This window comes from Crocodylus siamensis, chromosome 6 (assembly GCF_052110815.1).
Source record: "Crocodylus siamensis isolate JL-2025a chromosome 6, ASM5211081v1, whole genome shotgun sequence".
Taxonomy (NCBI): Eukaryota; Metazoa; Chordata; order Crocodylia; family Crocodylidae; genus Crocodylus; species Crocodylus siamensis.
This window is the reverse complement of record NC_143400.1, coordinates 82700163-82718508: the sequence shown is the minus strand read 5'-3', so window position 1 is coordinate 82718508 and position 18346 is coordinate 82700163. Positions and strand designations below refer to the sequence as shown.

Genomic DNA, 18346 nt, shown 5'->3' with positions numbered 1-18346 from the left:
CTACATTTGAAAGGAATGGGCTTTTAAACATATGGAACATTCTCAAGTGAGATAGGGGAGAGATTGCTTGCTGGTAGCATTACTCAGGAAATGATTTATTGTCCTGTGGTAACTCTAGATCTTTTAGAGCATGCACATTTCACTTGCAATGTATAGCCTTTACCGGTATAGTAAATGCTGATTAATTTGCCATTCCAGATGGAATACAAATGATGGGAAATTACACAGTAGTGACCAACTGGGAGGAATTGATAATTGAGGGCGTGAAGGGGAGGGGAAGAAACTGGTAGGGAATCAGGGAATCAGAACAATGGTGAATTCAACCACAGGGAAAGGTACAGTTTACTGTATTCTGTTTGAATTACTTTCTGATTTCAAGAAGTCAAAAATGACACATTTCATTCTTCCCTGCTTGCATGATGCCTCTCTCACCCCTACAACCTGGTCTCTGTTGGTATATTTATTTAATTAAATGTTTATTTATAGACCTTAAACTTTTTCTCACACCAAAAATCAGCCCTGTTGAACACACAAGGCAGTGTAGATGTTTTTTGTTGGGTTTTGCAGTGACTAGATCTCAGCGGATCACCCCTGAGAGTCGGGGCTTCTATTCAGAACGTGGCAGAACCTCTTCGTTCTACTTACGTCTTGCTGTGAAAAATGGCACAAATACCATCATCATAGCCACCTGCTTGGATATATGGCAGGTTATGGGTAAAGAATAGCTGGTTTCACCTGAACTTGAGAAAAACAAACACCGTACTGAAAGGGAGCTATAATGCTGTCTCCTGTGGCTGATGGGGGATAGCCGCAATCAGACAGTTCAGTTCAGTCAGAAGTGCTCCCAGACTCTTCAATGATGCTAAAGCAGTTTCTTTGAATAAGACTTTCTACTCTCTCAGGTTAGGCAACTCTGTCACATCCTGGCAGACAACCTGGCTTCAGTTACAGATGTCTTCATCACCTCCCTGCAAAACTAAAATGGTGTGCTATAGTTCTTAATATTTCCATATAATGTCATTCCAAATTCAATGTCTCAGGCTCTCTTCAAAATGCTCAGTGCCAGGGATCAGCACATCTAGGAGGCTTGTTTCTTACAGTGAACTCAGGCTATGGCTCAAGCACTGCACCTGACTTGTGTCCACTTCATAAATAAAACTCATTCATTCAAGTGAGGTGAAATGGCTGGGCCCATTAGGGAGTCCAGCTATAGATCAAGCTACTGCAAAGCATCTCCAGAATGGTCACGTTAGCTGCAGTACAAAGAAGAACTAGCTCCACTCATGTGCCACTGGTACTCTAACACTTTCCTACAATTCCCCTATGTCCCCATAAAGATGGACAGGTTATCTCACAATTCACAGTTCAGTTCAGTTTACTGTAGCACAAAGAACCACAAAATGTGTCCCCAGAAATCTTAGTGGCACACAAATGCCAGCACAGTGGACACAGTATTATTTTGTAGCATAACTGCCCTTTATGGATTGTCTAATTTAGGAAATACCAGAAAATAAGATTGCCTGAGCTCTCTCTCCCCTGAGCGTAGAACCCTTAGATCCACTGCACACACTTTTGCCACTTGAGCTAATAGATGACAGAGTAACTAATAGCAGCTTGAATGTGTCATCCTCTGTGTGGACCAGTACATAGGTGATGAGGAGACACAGGTAGGGTTCACAGATATTTGCTGACAGCAGAGAAATGATAAGACATACAGTTCCAGGCACTGTCGCACGCTGGTGGGGAGTGTGCCCTAGTGCATATCAATTTCTGCCTGTCCCCACCAAGTTGGATCCTTCTACCCCATCTCTTTTAATCCCTCTCAAAACTAGTCCTGTCTTTTCCATTCATGTTTTTTTCGTTCCAATCCCATTCTTCTTCCCCAACCAGTAGGTGTTTTTCCTTCTCCATGTTTTTAATTCCGTGTTTAGCAAGTGCTACTCATTCTTCTATGCTCCCTGCCCTATTCTCAGTCTTCCCTCAAGCTTCCTTGCTCAGTCACTGTTTGGTGATGTTTATCAGACATATAAGGCTGATGAAGAAACAGGAATCATTGGAAATGGGAAAGAAAGGCACAGATCAGCTGTGGGAGTGAAAAGAAAAATAAACGTATTAAATGTAGTGGCTTATCATGATTTGAAAGTGAGTCAGCTCTAAGGGGGACTAAGTGCAATGGGCACTACCATATATCTTATTCAGATGGGATGCACTAACCTACCCTTGTGGTAGGTTCACACTGGTATGTTTGCCCAATATGGGCCATGTGTTTTATAGTCGCGCTCAGTGTTTGCTACATTTAATCACTTCCATAGTTGGTTTCCATCATGGAGCACATGCTGCTTTTCACAGCCGTTTACTGATAGGCAATGTATTTAAGGAGGTTTCCTTGTATGTGAATGCAAGACAAAAAGCTTTTTTCTTCATGTTAATTTGGGGGGGAGGGGGTTGGAGGTAGAGGACACACACACATCTTATATTTGAGTAAATACAGTAATAAGGTTTTTGTTTTTCCAGGATTCCTAATTGGCCAGTCTTATAGAGACCTAATAAGAAGGAATCCTTTGGGGAAAATTAGTCTGTTTTCACATTTGTTCAGTCTGTAGTTAACGTTTCATGTAGCTATGTTAGGATTCATTTGTAAATGTTCACGAAACTATGTGTTTAAAAAGAACAGATTTAAGGGGAAAAAAAGACGTTAAGTTATTTTAAAAAGAGCCTCGGGAAAATAACAGAAATTATGTCATAAGGTTCACAAGCAGAGCTCAGAAACAGAATGTTTCCTGGACAGAACGGAAAAAGAAAATTATATATGCATTTTTTCTATATATAATGCATTGGGTATTTGACTCTGACAGTAGTACCAAAGTTACAAAATGCCTTAATTTCCATTAGGGGGCACCACTTGCATGCAAGTGGTACAATCCGTCTCATTCTAACATGCACAGATTGTATTCTAAGCTAACTGATATTTTTGTATGATAAACAAAACAATTACAGCTTTGGTATATTGACGGTTGGTTGTAAAATATATACTAAATAGTATTCAAATATTCCTGCAGAATGACTGATCCAATGCACATTATTTCTGCTGTGCTCTAAACAGAATAGATTTTTCTTTCATTCTCTGCATTGCTTGCAGTGTGAAAGCAAAATCACGAGAAGATGCAGCAGATCAACTCAGGAATGGGCTATCTGAGAAATCCTGTCCAAAATAACTGTTCCTTCATTTTAACAAATTACCAGGTCATCACAGATGCATTGCTAGACTTCACTATTGTTAGGAAGTAAGACTTTAATATTGTTAGAAAACATGTTGCTTTAAGCCACCAGCTGGGTGAGAGTCATAGACCCAAGCACAAGGGGCTAGTAAAGAATTCTAACTCACGCAGAACATCTTTTTTCCCCCATTCTAAAGCAGTAAGATTTTGTTCACAAAGGCCTTGATTCAACAAGGTTTTAAAATCCCTACTTCATTCTAAAGCCCATGAATTGTCCCAGGATGCTAATGAGACTCAGAAATGTAATGCTTAGCTACCTTCCTAAACTGGTGTATACATCTGCCAATAGTGAAATATAAATTCATATTTATAAACATATTTTATATTTCACCATTCTGTTCAGGTTAGGCCCTGCCCATTATGAATCTAGTTCTGGAGTGATCTGTGAGAAATGGCTGCCTCCATGTAAAAGGAAGGAAAAGTACCTTTTTCACAAAAAGTTCCTGTCCAACCAGCCGCGCAAGTACAGGCTCCACTGACATGATCGCAGACAGCTCCATTCTTGCATTGACAGCTGTACTTACAGCCTGGCCCAAAGGTCCCGTTGGGACATCCTGTGTGAAGACAATCGAAAGCAGGTGTTGGGTGAAATCGGGCATAGATCAGTGTAGAACAACCGCAGCACACAAGCCCATTTGAACTTTTCTGTTTGAAAATGGAGGCTCAAGGCTTAACTCTCTACCCTGAAAGAGGTAATATTAGGAGTTACCTTTGAAAGACTGGCTCCTGTAGGAATTCAGGTGGCTGATTTTCTTGAGGGGTGGTTAAAAGGTGTATATATTAGGAAAAAATGAAAGATCTGCAGCACCAGAGACTGCATGGAAAAGCAATAGAGGTTACAGTTGCGAGGACTGCAGTTCTCAGATTCCTGATTGTTTATTTGCTACACATCAGTCTAGAATTACTTATTTGCACAACTCCCCTCCCTGAACTTCACCTGCTGGGAAGTGATTGCTGGGAATGTGACCTGCTGGGATGGGGGCTATGCAGGATTTCTAGAGTTGCCCTTAAGCTCCCCTCCCACACAAGCACACAGTTTTCCCCTTGCAATCCTGATTCACTAGTCAAACCAATGTAAATTTGACTGAATATTAAAGATAGGGACTTCCTTTGGGAAAGCTTCAAGCCGGAAGCTGCACACATCACTTACAGCCTCTGCTTTGAAAAACTCCAAATGAAACACTACATCTGGGGGAATGGCTTAGGGAGTTCTCTCTCTATTGCGGGTCATGTTAATTTTAAATGAATCCTACCAAGTCATTTACTATCTTAAGAAAACACAACTTCAGCATGCAAATTGTATTCTCCAGGACTACAGAAAAATCAATTAAAATAGGGTCAGTTGCCTTACTGGCATTAGACACATTTTGGAGAGCGATGGATGGCAGAGATGGCTTAGGATAGACACAACAGTGTAGGGCCTTTATGCTGGTTGAAAGGTTATGCTAATTTTATTCCTAAACATTTGTAGATCACTGCCAGATCTTTTTAAAAGGGGAGTATTCTAACATTTATAGCTGCAGTCATTTTAAGCAACCTAGCAAGTATCAGAGCACACAAGAAACAACCATCTTTTATGCTTCTGTGAAATATTAAACACCATAACCAGAAGAAAATATGCCTACATCCTGCTTACCACCAAACAACTTCAAGGTAAACAGACCATTCCAACTTTTCTCTGAGCCCAGCCTGCATAAAAGTAACCATTCCAAACAGGAGATCTTACCACACCTTCAACTCCTCTATGAAATATGAACTTTCATTTCTGCCTAGGAGAACTTTTATACTCTCTTCTCCTATGCCTGGAGAAGGGTGTTTGTACCCCAAAGCTTGCAATTAAAGACTTTTTTTTTTTTGCGAAAATCTCATTGGTCTAATAAAAGATATCACCTCTACTGTGAGTTCTGATTCCAAGAAACAACATGCACTTTCAGAGGTGATTCTGCATCTAGAGATAAAATGGAATTGAAAAAGAAGCTATATGGTATTCTGGCTAGGCAAAATAATGGGCTTAATCAGTTCTTCAAGGGTTTCCATGATGGAAAGGGGATCTTCAGATCACAGAGGATTAGGATGCAGCAATATACTATTCCATCCAAAGTCACCCCCATTTTGGGGCATGTCTGGGCAAACCCTGTGTGTCAAATAATCCCCAGCTATCAGAACAGTCTCTTGGGATAGATGCAGCCCATTGTAAGGATTATAGGGAATATAAAGGTGGATTGAATACACCTTTGCTCCCTCAGTTTTTGGTCTTTGGCTAAACACAGCTGGATGAGACCAAAGACTAGAGGTTTGTCCACATAGGTTAGTCATATTATGTTCTATAGATCAAATTCAGCCCTGGTATAATACGTGCAAAATTTCATTACATTGCTGGAGCTACATACTAAAGACTGCATTTGGTTCTATGTGTCTTCTGCATTTTTCTCTATACACTTTTATAATTAGAAAACACATACAAGACTACTTGTTTTTTAAAAGCTAGCATACTCCTGTTCCTTATTCTTAAAACTGAAGTTTCAGAGCCAGACTCAGGCTGGGTATGCATGTAAAAACATATTTCAGATCCAAAGTAAGTGAACACTATGGCAAAAACCCATGGGCTAGGGACAGAAGTTGCACATAAACCAGTTTAAGTGATCAGAAACTGGCTTAAATCTGTAACAGAACAGAAGTTCAGTGCACATAAACCAGTTCCAAAATAGCTGAAACTGGTTTAAGATAAACCTGGTTGAATGTAATATTAGACTTAATTGATTTGTGTCAAACCAGTTTATGAAACTTCTGTCCCAGATCTCTTCCTTGTTCAAGTTAATCACAGTCCCCCAGCATGCTTTCCAGCCCTGTGCTGTGCTGTGCTGTGCTGCCTTCTCCAGCAGAGAAGGGTTGTGGGGTAGAGGAGGCAGGGACTGTCCCTCCACTCTCCTCCCCTCCCCTCCCCCAGGCAAACCCCAGCTAGGGTCTGAGCCCAGGAACAGCAGGTAAATTTCCCTTCCCCCAAGTACAGAGCTGCCCTGCTAAGAACCCACTGCTGGCTGCAACTGTGGACTACAAATCTCAGAGGCACCTGGAAGCAGGAAGAGGAAATGATGAGTTACACTTCAGAGTCTTGCTGTTGTAAGTGTGGACTGCAAATCCTAGAGACCTCAGGGGAGCAGGAAGAGGAAATGAACACACAGCCCATGCTGGATATGTGCCAGAAAGCTGTGCTGTCGCACTCCCCCAGCTTCTGGCTTGGGCCACTGCAGACATGTGGCTGCATTACCTGAATCAAAAGTGAATGCCTGTCCAGTTGTTTCTCAGTTTAATCTCTGGAGCTTAGACTAACCCAGGGGTGGGCAAAATGCAGCCCAGGGGCTGGATATGGCCCACCAGGCCATTCTAATTGGCCCTTGGGGCCCCTAAAAAATTTAGAAAATTAATATTTATCTGCCCCGGCTGACTGTCATGTGGTCCTCAATGGCCTGCCAAAACCCAGTAAGTGACCTTCCACCCAAAATAATTGCCCACCCCTCGACTAACCTGCAAAGACTGAATTGTTTTAGCCTTGGGCTTTTTGACTGTCTGTACTTAGCCATGGTGTTCACAATCAACAGGCTCCAAGTCTTTAGTCTGGGAAGGATGTTTGGGAGGTGTTGTCTGGAAAGAATGATTTTCAGGGGTGACTGCTGTCTCACATCCTAAAAAATATTCACCCCACCTTTGTCAGGGGCAGTTCTGCTGCAGTGGTAATGCACACCAAAGTATATACCAAATGAAAAGGATGTCAATTAATTGTGATGTCCCAGTCAGGCAGCAGGAGCAGATGAACTATCAGATGATAAAGAACTAGTTGAGGCAATATGAAGTCCTTGCAAAGCAGAGAGTGGTGGTATCGTAAGATTCATGTAGCACTGAGCATTACATAATAACGGCTGTGGGAGGGGAGCTTAAGGGCAACTCTTGTGACAGAATATGCAGAAAAGGCTGATGTACTCAATGCCTATTTCACCTCAGTCTTCACAGGCTAGGTCAGCTCCCAGACTACTGCACCAGGCAGCACAGTTTGGGGAGGAGGGGAGCAGCCAACAGTGTCAAAAGAACAGGTTAGGGACTACTTAGACTAGCTAGACAGATACAAGTCTATGGGGCCAGATGGGTTGCACTTGGGGATGATGAGGGAATTGGTCCATGGGACTGCAGAGCCACTGGTAATCATCTTTGAAAACTCATGGTGATCAGGAGAGGTCCTAGATGATTAGAAAAGGGCAAGCTTAGGGTATATGTACACATGCACGCACCACAGCAGTGGGTGCTTTGAAAAGCGCCTGGTGCTGCAGCACATACAGTTGTGTAAGTGGTGAAATGCACATCAGCGCTGAGAAAATGGCAGCAGAACACTTTTGAACTAAAACACATTGGCGGTGCTTTAGCTCAAAAGCACACCATTGCCATTTTCTGTGCTCTGATATGCATCTCACCACTTATACAACTGCATGCGATACAGCATAGTGCCTGTCAACTCGTGTGTGGAGCAGACTTAATTAATCAGACTTGATTAATCAAGTCTGCTCTGACATGCCAGACCTCTGATGCATCCCTGCACAAAAATATATGCATCTATGAAAGGGAATAATGAGGATCCAGGGAACTACAGACCAAGTCAGCCTCACCTCAGTCCCTGGAAAAATCATGAAGCAGATCCTCAAGGAATCCATCTTGGAACACTTGGAGAAGATAAAGGTGATTAGGAACAATCAGCATGAATTCACCAAGGGCAAATCATGCCCGATCAACCTGATTGCCTTCATAGTGAGAGGACTGGTTCTGTGGATGAGGGGATACCAGTGGATGTGGTGTACCTTGATTTTAGCAAGGCTTTTGATAACATCCCACAACATCCTTACAGGCAAGCTAAGGAAGTATGGGCTGGATGAGTGGACTGTAAGGTGGACAGAAAAATGACTGGAGCATTGGGCTCAGAGGGTAGTAATCAATGGCTCAATGTTGGTATCAAGTGAAGTGCCCCAGGGGTCGGTCCTGGGGCTGGTTTTCTTCAATGTCTTCATCAACAACTTGGAAGATGGGAAAGAGTGCACCGTTACTAAGTTTGCAAAGCTGGGGGGAGTAGTAGATATGTTGGAGGGTAGAGCTAGGAGTCTGAGTGACCTAGATAAATTGGAGGATTGGGCCAAAAGAAATCTCATGAGGTTCAGCAAGGACAAGTGCAAAATCCTGCACGTAGGATGGAACAACCCATGCATCAGTACAGGCTGGGGACTTACTGGCTGGACAGCAACTCTGAAGAAAAGGACCCGGGAGTTCAAGTGGACAATAAGCTAAATATGAGTCAGCAGTTTGCCCTTGCTGGCAAGAAGGCTAACTGCATACTAGGCTGCACTGGTAGGTGTGTTGCCAGTAGGTCCAGGGAAGTGATAATTTCTCTCTGTTTAGCACTGGTGAGACCACATCTGGAGTGCTGTGTTCAGTTTTGGGCCCCCCACTCCAGGAAGGATGTGGACAAATTGTAGAAAGTCCAGCGGAGGGAGACAAAAATGGTGAGGGGGCTCGGGACATGACTTCTGAGGAAAGACTGAGGGAACTGGGCTTATTTAGTCTAGAGAAGGGAAGACTGAGAGGGGACTTAATACCTGCCTTCAACTACCTGAAGGGGAGTTCAAAAGAAGATGGAGCTAGATTCTTCTCAGTGGGGGCAGATGACAGAACAAGGAGCAATGGTCTAAAGTTACAGCAAGGGAAGTTTAGGTTAGATATTAGGAAGAATTTGCTCATGGGGAGGGTAGTGAAACACTGGAACAGGCTACCCAGAAGGCTGGTGCAATCTCCATCCTTGGAAGTTTTTAAGACCTGGCTAGACCAAGATTTGGCTGGGATGATCTAGTTGGGGATGGTCCTGCTTTAAGCAGGGGGGTGGGCTAGATAACCTCTCTTCCGACCCTAATTTTCTATGATCCTACGATTCTAAGTGCTTAACATACATAAGAATAGTCTTGTGATAAAAGTGGAGGAAAGTGGTCTACCAAAAATGCACGCCTTGTGTTTAGAGCTGCACAATGAACACTGGTGAGCCCCATATGAATCCTGCTGTAAGTACTTCTGGAAATAACATAGAGCTGTAATAAACTACAGAAGCCTATGAAAGCAGACCTAGTATTTATTCCAGCAAAAGGGGTTTATTTTTCCTCTCTACTTTTCACTTAATAAAATGAGTCAGTATCTGGATTTATGGAGTAAAAAGAGTCTGGGGCAGAAAACCTGAGGCTGCCTAAAAGCATATTCTCTTTACCAGTAACAGGCTATATAATCATTACTGCACATATTTTCTCCCCACAGTAGAACAGAGCTTTCTACTCTTGACTGTGTGCAGTCTTTTATATTCACCCATTTGGATAAATACCAAGAGATTATTTTAAAATCTATACTGTGTAAAATCAAAATGGCTCACCCTTCTCTTTTGCCCTTGATTTCAATCTGCTGGGATAAGTCACTACTATATTGCTAGTACAGTCAATTGTTTTAACTATGGTTCTCATTCCCTGCCCTCAACTCACAGCCATGCCTCTCAGAGATGTGTCCCGTGTATCATTTTGATGTCACACATCAATGCAAGAAGCTAGGGAGTCAGGGATCTCTTATGACTTCACATGAATGAAGATTAATGGCCCTTCATGCTATCTACAGTTACTGACATCATGCAGGGATGCAGTCTGTGGAATCTAGAAGTTGGTGCATGGACCTCTTCTTCCTCCCTATATCCTGTAAACGGTTGGTAGCAATCAACTGTGCATGGAGTTCCCCATAGTTTACTTTTCCAATGCTATGTCCAGGTCATCACAATTGGTACTTAAACCTAAAGATCTTACCTTTATCCACCCATGAACCAAGGAAGAAGTGACACAACAAATGACATTTTCCAAGTTTGAGAATTTTCAATGTCCTGCTAACATGGTTTCCAAGGTTTTAGAAGAGAAAACCACTGGAAACGCTTGAAGATGTAATCCTCTCTTTCCCATTTTTCCCCTTTCCCTTCCTCTTTATTCTGGTTTTTTGTTTTTGGTCCTTCTTGCTATTCCCTTCCCTCTACATGAGTCAACTAATGAACAAAGAAATATAGTCTAAGGAACTGGTCAGCTAGTCTCTGGCATCAGATAATTTTAGGATATTTGTACTGAATTTACATGGTAAGATAGTGTGACCTGATTTTCTCAAGTGGGTCCTGTCTTCTGTACAATATTGCACATCGTATTATCAGTCTACAGAGGGGATTCCATTAGGTAGGAGGGAATCAGCTGTGGGCAATAATGAAGTCAGGACATCAACATTCCTGCATTTGCTTTCATATACATGATCGTAAAAGGAGGTTAGGAAGAAAAGTCATTAGTGCAGATAAAATCAAGTGAGATGATAAACTGTATACAAGAGAACAAAGATACATATGTATGGCAATTCTACACCCTAGCATGAAGCTGTAATTGCCCAAGTAGCAGTTTAATCCAAAAACAATTCTGGAAATAACTCTCCTGGAATCCAAATGATTAGTTAAGCTGTCTAGCACTCGGGAAATTTGAGCCCCTTGCAAAGTAGAGTTTTCCACACACTGGAGAATATACAGTTTGGATACCTTTCTGAAAATAATCAAAAGGAAAAACAATTTCTGCTCTCTGAGCCTGCAAATTCCCCACTTTGACTTGGTTGCAGCTTACTCTGTTCACAGTGTTTCCCGGTGTATCCTGGTTCACAGAAACAAACCCCAGTGACTGGGTCACAGCTACCATCGCTGTTACTGCAGACACATGCATTTTCACAGTGCTGTCCCCAGTGGCCGGTGTCACAAGCTGCAAAGCAACATAACATATACCCAAGAATGAACTTCACACATGAGTTAATAGGAGAGTTTGCATTCAGACAGAGGAATATGAAAATACATACACTGGCCAATGTTTACCAACTTGGATGCTTCAATTTAGACCTGTTAGGCCAGATCCTCAGGTGTGATAAACTGGAACAACTCCACTGAAATAAATGGAATTATGCTGATTTACACCAGCTGAGAAAATGGATCACAAACAGATAAAGGCACCTATATAAAAGTAGTTTAATAATCAAAAGTGCTGAGTACTCACAAATATTTACCTTCCTGGAGAGTAAATACCAAGTATTAAAGGGCTCTAACGTAGTAGAAAGAGGTGTAACAAGAATCAATGGCTGGAAGGTAAAACAAGACTATTTTAAATTACAGATAAAGCACAACTTTTTAAAAGTGAGAGTGATTAATTGGGAAATTCTTCATTAACTGAAGGCCTCAGATAAGGCCAAATGTCTTTCAGAAAGATATCCTGTAGTTGAATATGGGGGCCTTGTTAAAAGATAATTTTGGGTAGCTCCAGGAGCTCTTAACTCCTGGTTTGTCAACACTTTAACAACTTAAGCGGTTTTAAGCACTTGTTATGCAGCTAAAATTTATGCAGCTCCACGGCAGGATTACCTCTGACTTCTACTAGCCAGCTCCTGTTCCATTCAGATGTGGCCACTCCCCACAGATGTGCTGCCCAAGTTGAAGTCCTCCAGTATCCCAGGATCTCTCACACTGCCCTTAGAAAAAGGAATAGAAGCCTGTCCTGGCTCACCAGCCCCCTAGTGACAACTCACAGCTACAGCTCCTAATCCTGGCCATGCTCCCCAGGCCTCTAGTGGCAAGTCCCAGCTGTCAGAGAAAGTGTGACCGCTCCAAACATCATGCTAGCGCTACCACCACTCAACATTTCTGCGGCTCCCAGTATAAGGTATAACAAGGCCTCAAGTTACTGAGTTGAATAGAAGGTATAAAGAAATGCAATGTTATGGCCTCTGTTACGCAGGAGGTCTGAGCAAATGACTAGGTCCTCTTTCTGGCCCTAGAAATATGTGAATCTATGGATTCCATACAAAGTCAAAATCTGGTCTTATTTGGGTGACTCAGCATAAATTTACATCCCTAATCTTGCATACTTGTGTTTGTAAATTTTAGGCAGGGTTATTATATTACATACAGATTACTTATTCCTGTGCACCAAGACATTTTTCATTTTAGTAGAATTTTTTCATTTGTGCAAAAATATTACTGGAGAAAAGCCACATTTTCTAATTTTCCATTTGTGTTTTCCTCAACAGAACAAAAAGGGTTTTGTTTTGTTTTTTTAGAAAAAGGATAGTTGCCTTCTCCTGAAAGGAAACAAGAATTTTTGGAAATATTTATCTAAAGCATTTTCTGCCAAAAATAAAAAATTCCCTAGAGTATTTTATACTGAAAGAAAAATACTTTTTCTTTTGAAATTTGCCATGAAACTTACTTCATCATAATGACTTGGAAAGAAGGTACCATCTAATTTGGGTACAAATATTTATATTGTCTTTCAGATTTTCAACAAGTAAACAGTGATTTTTTTTCCCCTAAATTCCTGGGAAAATTTCAAAATTCCCCCAAATTTCACCCTCAATGGAAGCCGTATTGTCAATATTTACCAGAACAGATGGGGGAAAAATCACCTTTTGCTTTTAGACAGGTTCTGGATTTTTCCCCAAGTCAGAAGAAAAATGACTAACATTTACAAATTGAAAAGAAAAATTTGCCACAAATTTTCCTTCTCGTGGTCAAAAGGCACGTCTTTTGCAAGTGGAAGTAGAAGGAGATTTGGTTACCAGTCTGCTCTAACTCCAAAATTCACATAATCCTTGTAAAGTCTTTCAGACATGGCACATCTATATGTGCTATTAAAAGGCAGCAATAAACTCCATTGCATATCATTCTGGAGTTTATTGCTCCCAGGTGTGCCGTTTGAATGTGTACCAGGACCGGAGCATGCTAAACTGGGTCAGCGCAGCCCAGCTGGCAGCAGGGCCCAGAGGTCAGCTTGCCAGCCTGGAGCTTCTCCTGCCCAGCTCAACATGCTGCAGAGGGGCTGACTGGGGCACAAGGGTGCTTTGAGGCAGGCAGCCCTTGCACTGAAGTACCATCATGCCCCTGCCAGCTGGGTCAGCATCTACATTTTATGCTGTGCATAAAAAAACCCTCATAAATACTTGTACTTACCCTGCTGTTGAGTTTATTAGCTTACTGCGGTCTAACAGGGCTGCACACATAGATGCTGAGATGTTTACTGCAGAGCTAATTAGTAGGGGCGTGCAGAATGGGCCTTATTCAATTCAGATTCAGCCTGACTCAGGGACAGCGATTCGATCTGTTGATTTGGACCACTGTCCCTGATTCGATTTGACCGAAACCAAATCTGATGATTCAATGCTGATTTGGCGAATCAGCAGTTTGACACAGGCGCAGCTTTAAAAGTTTTTCTACATACCTTGAGGTAGCAGGGGCTCATGATCGCTGCAGAGCTGGGGTGGATGGAGCATCCCACAGCAGTGTGGGGGGCTCTCCAGCATGCTCGGCAGTGAACTCAGAAGTGGACCAGAAGTATTTCTGGTCCACTTCCAGGTCTGCTGGGAAGTGTGCTGCCCGCCCCCCCCCCCGCTTGGTGATTAGCCACAGGGGGACCCCAGGTGCACCCCCAGACTCAGGAGGCACCAGTCACCGAGCCTGGGGGCACAGGTCCCCCCCCCCCCCCCCGCCACCACACTCCCAGGTAGATCCAGGAGTGCTTCTGGTCCACTTCCGGGTCTGCTGCCGAGCACACTGGGGATTCCCTGTGCTTCTGTGGGACACTGCATCTGCCTCAGAACCATAGCATTCACAGCCCCTGCTATCTAGAGGTATGTAGAAAAAACATTAAAAGCTGTGTTTATGTCCGTATCGCTGAATCTATTTGAATCTCTCCAAATTGATTTGGAGGGTTCCGATTCAATTCAGAGAGATTAAAGGGTCCTCTGATTCAATCACTGAATTCAGGCCAAATCTCCGCTGAATCAAATATGGGGCCGAAGCTTTGCACAGCTTTACTAATGAGGCAGCTCCGCAGTAAACATCTCATGTAGATGCACTCACTGTCTACCAAGCTGCTCCATGAACTTACTACGATGTTGATAAAAGTGAATAACAACACCCCCCATAGTATATATTACTTCAGCCAGACATTTTGTAACGTGCTTTGGTTCCTATATTTGATACCTTAAAAGAACTACCTTGATGGCAGAGCTGGGCTTAGCATTTTGGAGGGCAGCTTGTGAACGACTACTTTGCCATTTCTCTTCCTCAATTACAACCAGCTTTTTCTAGCTGTAATCACACCATTCAGCCTGGGGATTGTGGACCGTTAGGTAAATGGACTCCTAAGATACACTCCAAATTTCACCAATATATGTTGTATTAAGAATATATATGTTAGTGGAAGCTTTAGATTCCCCCAAATCCTTAGGTTGGATACCTGGGGTCCAGAAGCCTGTTCCTAGGTACTAACTTGCATTAGTTTATGTTTACAACACTGTATTCACAAAAAGAAGTGTTTGTTTGCTTGTTGGGTTTTCGAATGAGGGATAACAAAGACTTAGAAGGGGGAGATTTAACAAGGGAAACAGCGGATTGTTAGACAGGACAGTATAAATGCTGTAAAAAGGACAACATCTATTCCCTTCTCTAGTATCAATGTGGAGAACAACAATGAAGTGAATGGCAAGATACTTGAGTGGAACTGGGAAAAGAATTTCACTCAGATTCACAAGTTAAGGAGTGACATTATACCTCAAGACCACATGTCACTCAATTCTTGAGATAAACCTTCCCCAAACAAAGTGAAAGATTGAGAATTAATCTAAAAACTAAACTTTTGAACATGACAAAGAATACTGGCTGTCAGTCAAAATGCTGATGGCATGGACAGTCTTGGGTAAATGGATGCATAGTGTTGAAATAATTGCTTATATCAACATTTTGTGCTTCATCAGTCATCCTTTTCAATAATATGAACATAAATAATTAAGGATTAATACCCCCTGGGCTGTATAATCCCATAAAGACATGGTTTCAGAAGCAATAAGATTAGCAAAAGGATATTACAAAGTTTAATAGCTGAAGATCAAACTGAACTGATTCCTCTGATTTTCAGTTAAGTTTCTGAGAGACAGCACATAAGATCGATGAAAAAATGTTTGACTTACAACGTTTGCAGTCATAGCCAGTCCAGCCAGGGGGACACGTACACTCTCCAGTAACATGGTGACATTGAGCATTGATATTACAGCTACACTGCAACAAGCAATTTTGCCCATAATAACCATAGGGGCAGGCTGAAAACAGACAGACAGAGTTTTTTACTTATGCATTAACTCAAGCATTTCATTTCAAACAAGCGAGTCACAGCTTAACTTGTCCTTCCACCTCTTGAAATGCATTAATTGAACAAGGAAAACAGAAATCAAAGTGATTGAACTATCTGCATTACACATGCTAAGTGGGGAAAAAAACAAATCCTGTAAGTTGTTGTCAACCAGCTTTGGAGTTGTGCCTGATTTACACTGCACAAAAAAAATAGCACTTAGTGTACTTCGAAGACACACAGATCTCCAGACTCATTTGACTGAAACCTGAACCAGAAGTTGTTGACCACTAGGTGTACATGCTTCCATTCTCACCGAGCTGAGGGAGGGGGGAGGGGGACATGGCCAGGCCCCAGCAGGCCTGAGTAAAACTGAGGAGGGGTTTAAATCCCTACATTGGCCTGCAGGGTTTGGGGGGATTGGGGGAAGAGGGAGTATGGCCAGACAGGAGCATGGTGGGACCCCCGTGGTGGGGGAGAAGGAGGAGGAGGAGAGCCTCGCCTGCCGCAGAGGTTCCCTGAAAGCCAGGAGCAATCTGGCCACATAGCTCGGCTGCCCAACTCTGGAGGGGGACTCTTTCCCCTCCTCCCTCTCCCTCACTGCCATCACCACGGGGCAGGGAGGGGGCTGTGCAGTGCTGGAGGGAGACTGTTCCCCCTCCCCCGTGCTGCTTCAGGCTGTGGAAAGGGGCTCTGTTTGGTGCTGCCCAGCCCCAGAGGGGAACTCTTCCCCCTCCTATCCACCCCCCCCCCACCATGGGGGGCTTTGTGTGGTGCTGGATGGGGACTCTTCCTCCTCCTTCCCTCTCCGCCACCGCTGCCACAGAGCGGGGAGGGGCTGCTCAGCCTGGCCAAGCCTGAGCTGCAGACACTGAGCTGTGAATGCTGGGGAGAGCCCCCCTCCGCACCCTGCAGTGGTAGCAGGGGAAGGAAAGGAGGGGAAAGTGTCCCCCTCCAGCACTGGACAGAATCCCCTTCTCCACCCTGTGGCAGTGGGGCAGAGGGAAGGAGAGGGAAGAGTCCCCCTCCAGGGCTGGACAGCACCGCACAGAGCCCCTTCCCCCCCACCTGGCAGCAACGAAAGGGGGGCGAGGAGGGAAGGAAGGGGAAGAGCCCCTCTCCCTGTCCCATGATGGGTGGGGGAGGAGGAGATAGAAAGTCCTCCTCTGGGGCCAGGCAGTGCCACACACAGTTCCCTGCCACCCTGCAGTGGCAGGGAGGAGAAAGGGAAGGAGGAGGGGGAAAAGTCCCCCTCCCACACTGCACAGAGCCCCCCTGCCAACCCCTGTGGTGAGGGGGGGCAGGACCAGGGGGAAAAGTCCTCCTCCAGGGCTGAGCAGCACCTCACAGAGCTCCCTCCCTGCCCTGCAGTGGTGGGGTGGGGTGGGCTGCTCCACCGCAGTTTTAGCCCCTCAGTGGGGTGGGTAAAATTGATGTCTTCCCTGCCCTCTTAGCCTTAATGGAGCCATATTGGAGGGCTGTGGTCCCTGCCGGTGGGACAGGATAGGGAGGGGGGACAATAAACCCCATCCTGGGCACCATGATAGAAGCTGCTGCCCCTCCCTCTCCCCTCACTGCTACAGCAGCAAAAGTGGGGGGCATGGCTCCCTTAAGGTGAAGGGAGCAGGGGGAGGGTTACTTTCTCCCTCTGTTGCTTCTTCCCCCAGGGAACACTGTCTGCCAGTCCCAGCTGCTGCCTTTGTCTCGGCTTCTCACCCGCAGACAGGCATACCTCACTGTGGAGGGGGGGAGGGGAAGGAGGAAAGAATTAACCCCCTCCATGCCAACTTTGCCTTAACAGTGCCATGCTGGGATGGGTCTGGCCAGTCCGTACCCCTGCTTGGGCTAGAGAGTAGAGGGGTGGGGCCAGCCCTGCTCTCTTGAGCAGAGAGCACAGCCCAGGGCTGCAGAGCATGGTGGGATGCTGGAGGACTCTGGTTTAACTGAAACCGGGAAGGAGCCTGGGACAGAAGTTGCATAAACCAATTTGGCCCAAATCAGTTAAGTCTGATACTACATTCAACTGAGTTTATTTTAAACTAGTTTTGGCTATTTTGACACTGGTTTATGTGCACTAAACTTACGTTCTGTTATAGGTTTAAACCAGTTTCTGATCACTTAAACTGGCTTATATGTAACTTCTGTCCCTAGTCTTGTTTGGTGCCAGTCCTTGCCTCTGATAGATCCGCAAGAGGGAAGGGTAGAGTTGCAGCTTACAGACTAGCTAAATCAGAGATACATAAGCTTTTGTAAGCAACAGCTTACTTCATCAGACGCTAAGAAGGGAGTGCAGGGAGCAGAGCTTTTAAACAGAAAGCAGTAATTTGAATAGGGAAGGGGGAGGAAAAGGGAGGGGGCACTGCTAAGAGCAGGGTCATCCATGAGGGCAGTGAGCTGGGGCGACCACCCCAGGCTCCCGCACCTTGAGGGGCCCCAAGGAGTTGGGCAGAACAGATGCAGTGCAGAGCTGGGCGGAGTGGTGGCCCCGCATCCAGCTGCTAGCTACTCGATCCCCCCCAGCCGCTGACACCACCACTGACAATGGTGGTGGCAGCTTCTTCGGGTTCAGGGCTGTGAGATCAGAGTGGAGGTGGGGCCCGGCATGGGCTGATTTGCCCAGGGCCCCACACCCTCCTTGGGTCACCTCTGGCTTAGACAGACTAGGTGGGTAGAAGAGAGGAAAACAAAGCAGTAAACCCATTAAGGGATATAAGTTTTATAAAAACTAATCCATGTAATAGGATAAGAATCCATCATCTGTTTTAACTATAATTGTAAACTGTTGCCAGTTTAAACCTGCATTTGAAACAATGACCCAGA

At 44.3% G+C, this 18346-nt stretch overlaps 1 protein-coding gene across 10 annotated transcripts in view; it reads right to left on the bottom strand.

Annotated features, from left to right (window-relative positions):
* LOC149863074 (uncharacterized) overlaps positions 1-18346 on the bottom strand; it is a 347984-nt gene that overhangs the window by 52469 nt on the left and 277169 nt on the right. For all 10 annotated transcript variants that reach the window (XR_016443055.1, XM_090052663.1, XM_090052665.1 and 7 more), the window contains 3 exons: positions 15369-15497; positions 10985-11116; positions 3704-3832 (listed from right to left, as the gene is read on the bottom strand). Coding sequence is in view for 9 of the 10 variants with exons in the window: in XM_090052663.1 (XP_089908789.1) it covers positions 3704-3832; positions 10985-11116; positions 15369-15497 (390 nt within the window). In the remaining variant the exon portion in view is untranslated. The remainder of the gene's footprint in view (positions 1-3703; positions 3833-10984; positions 11117-15368; positions 15498-18346) is intronic.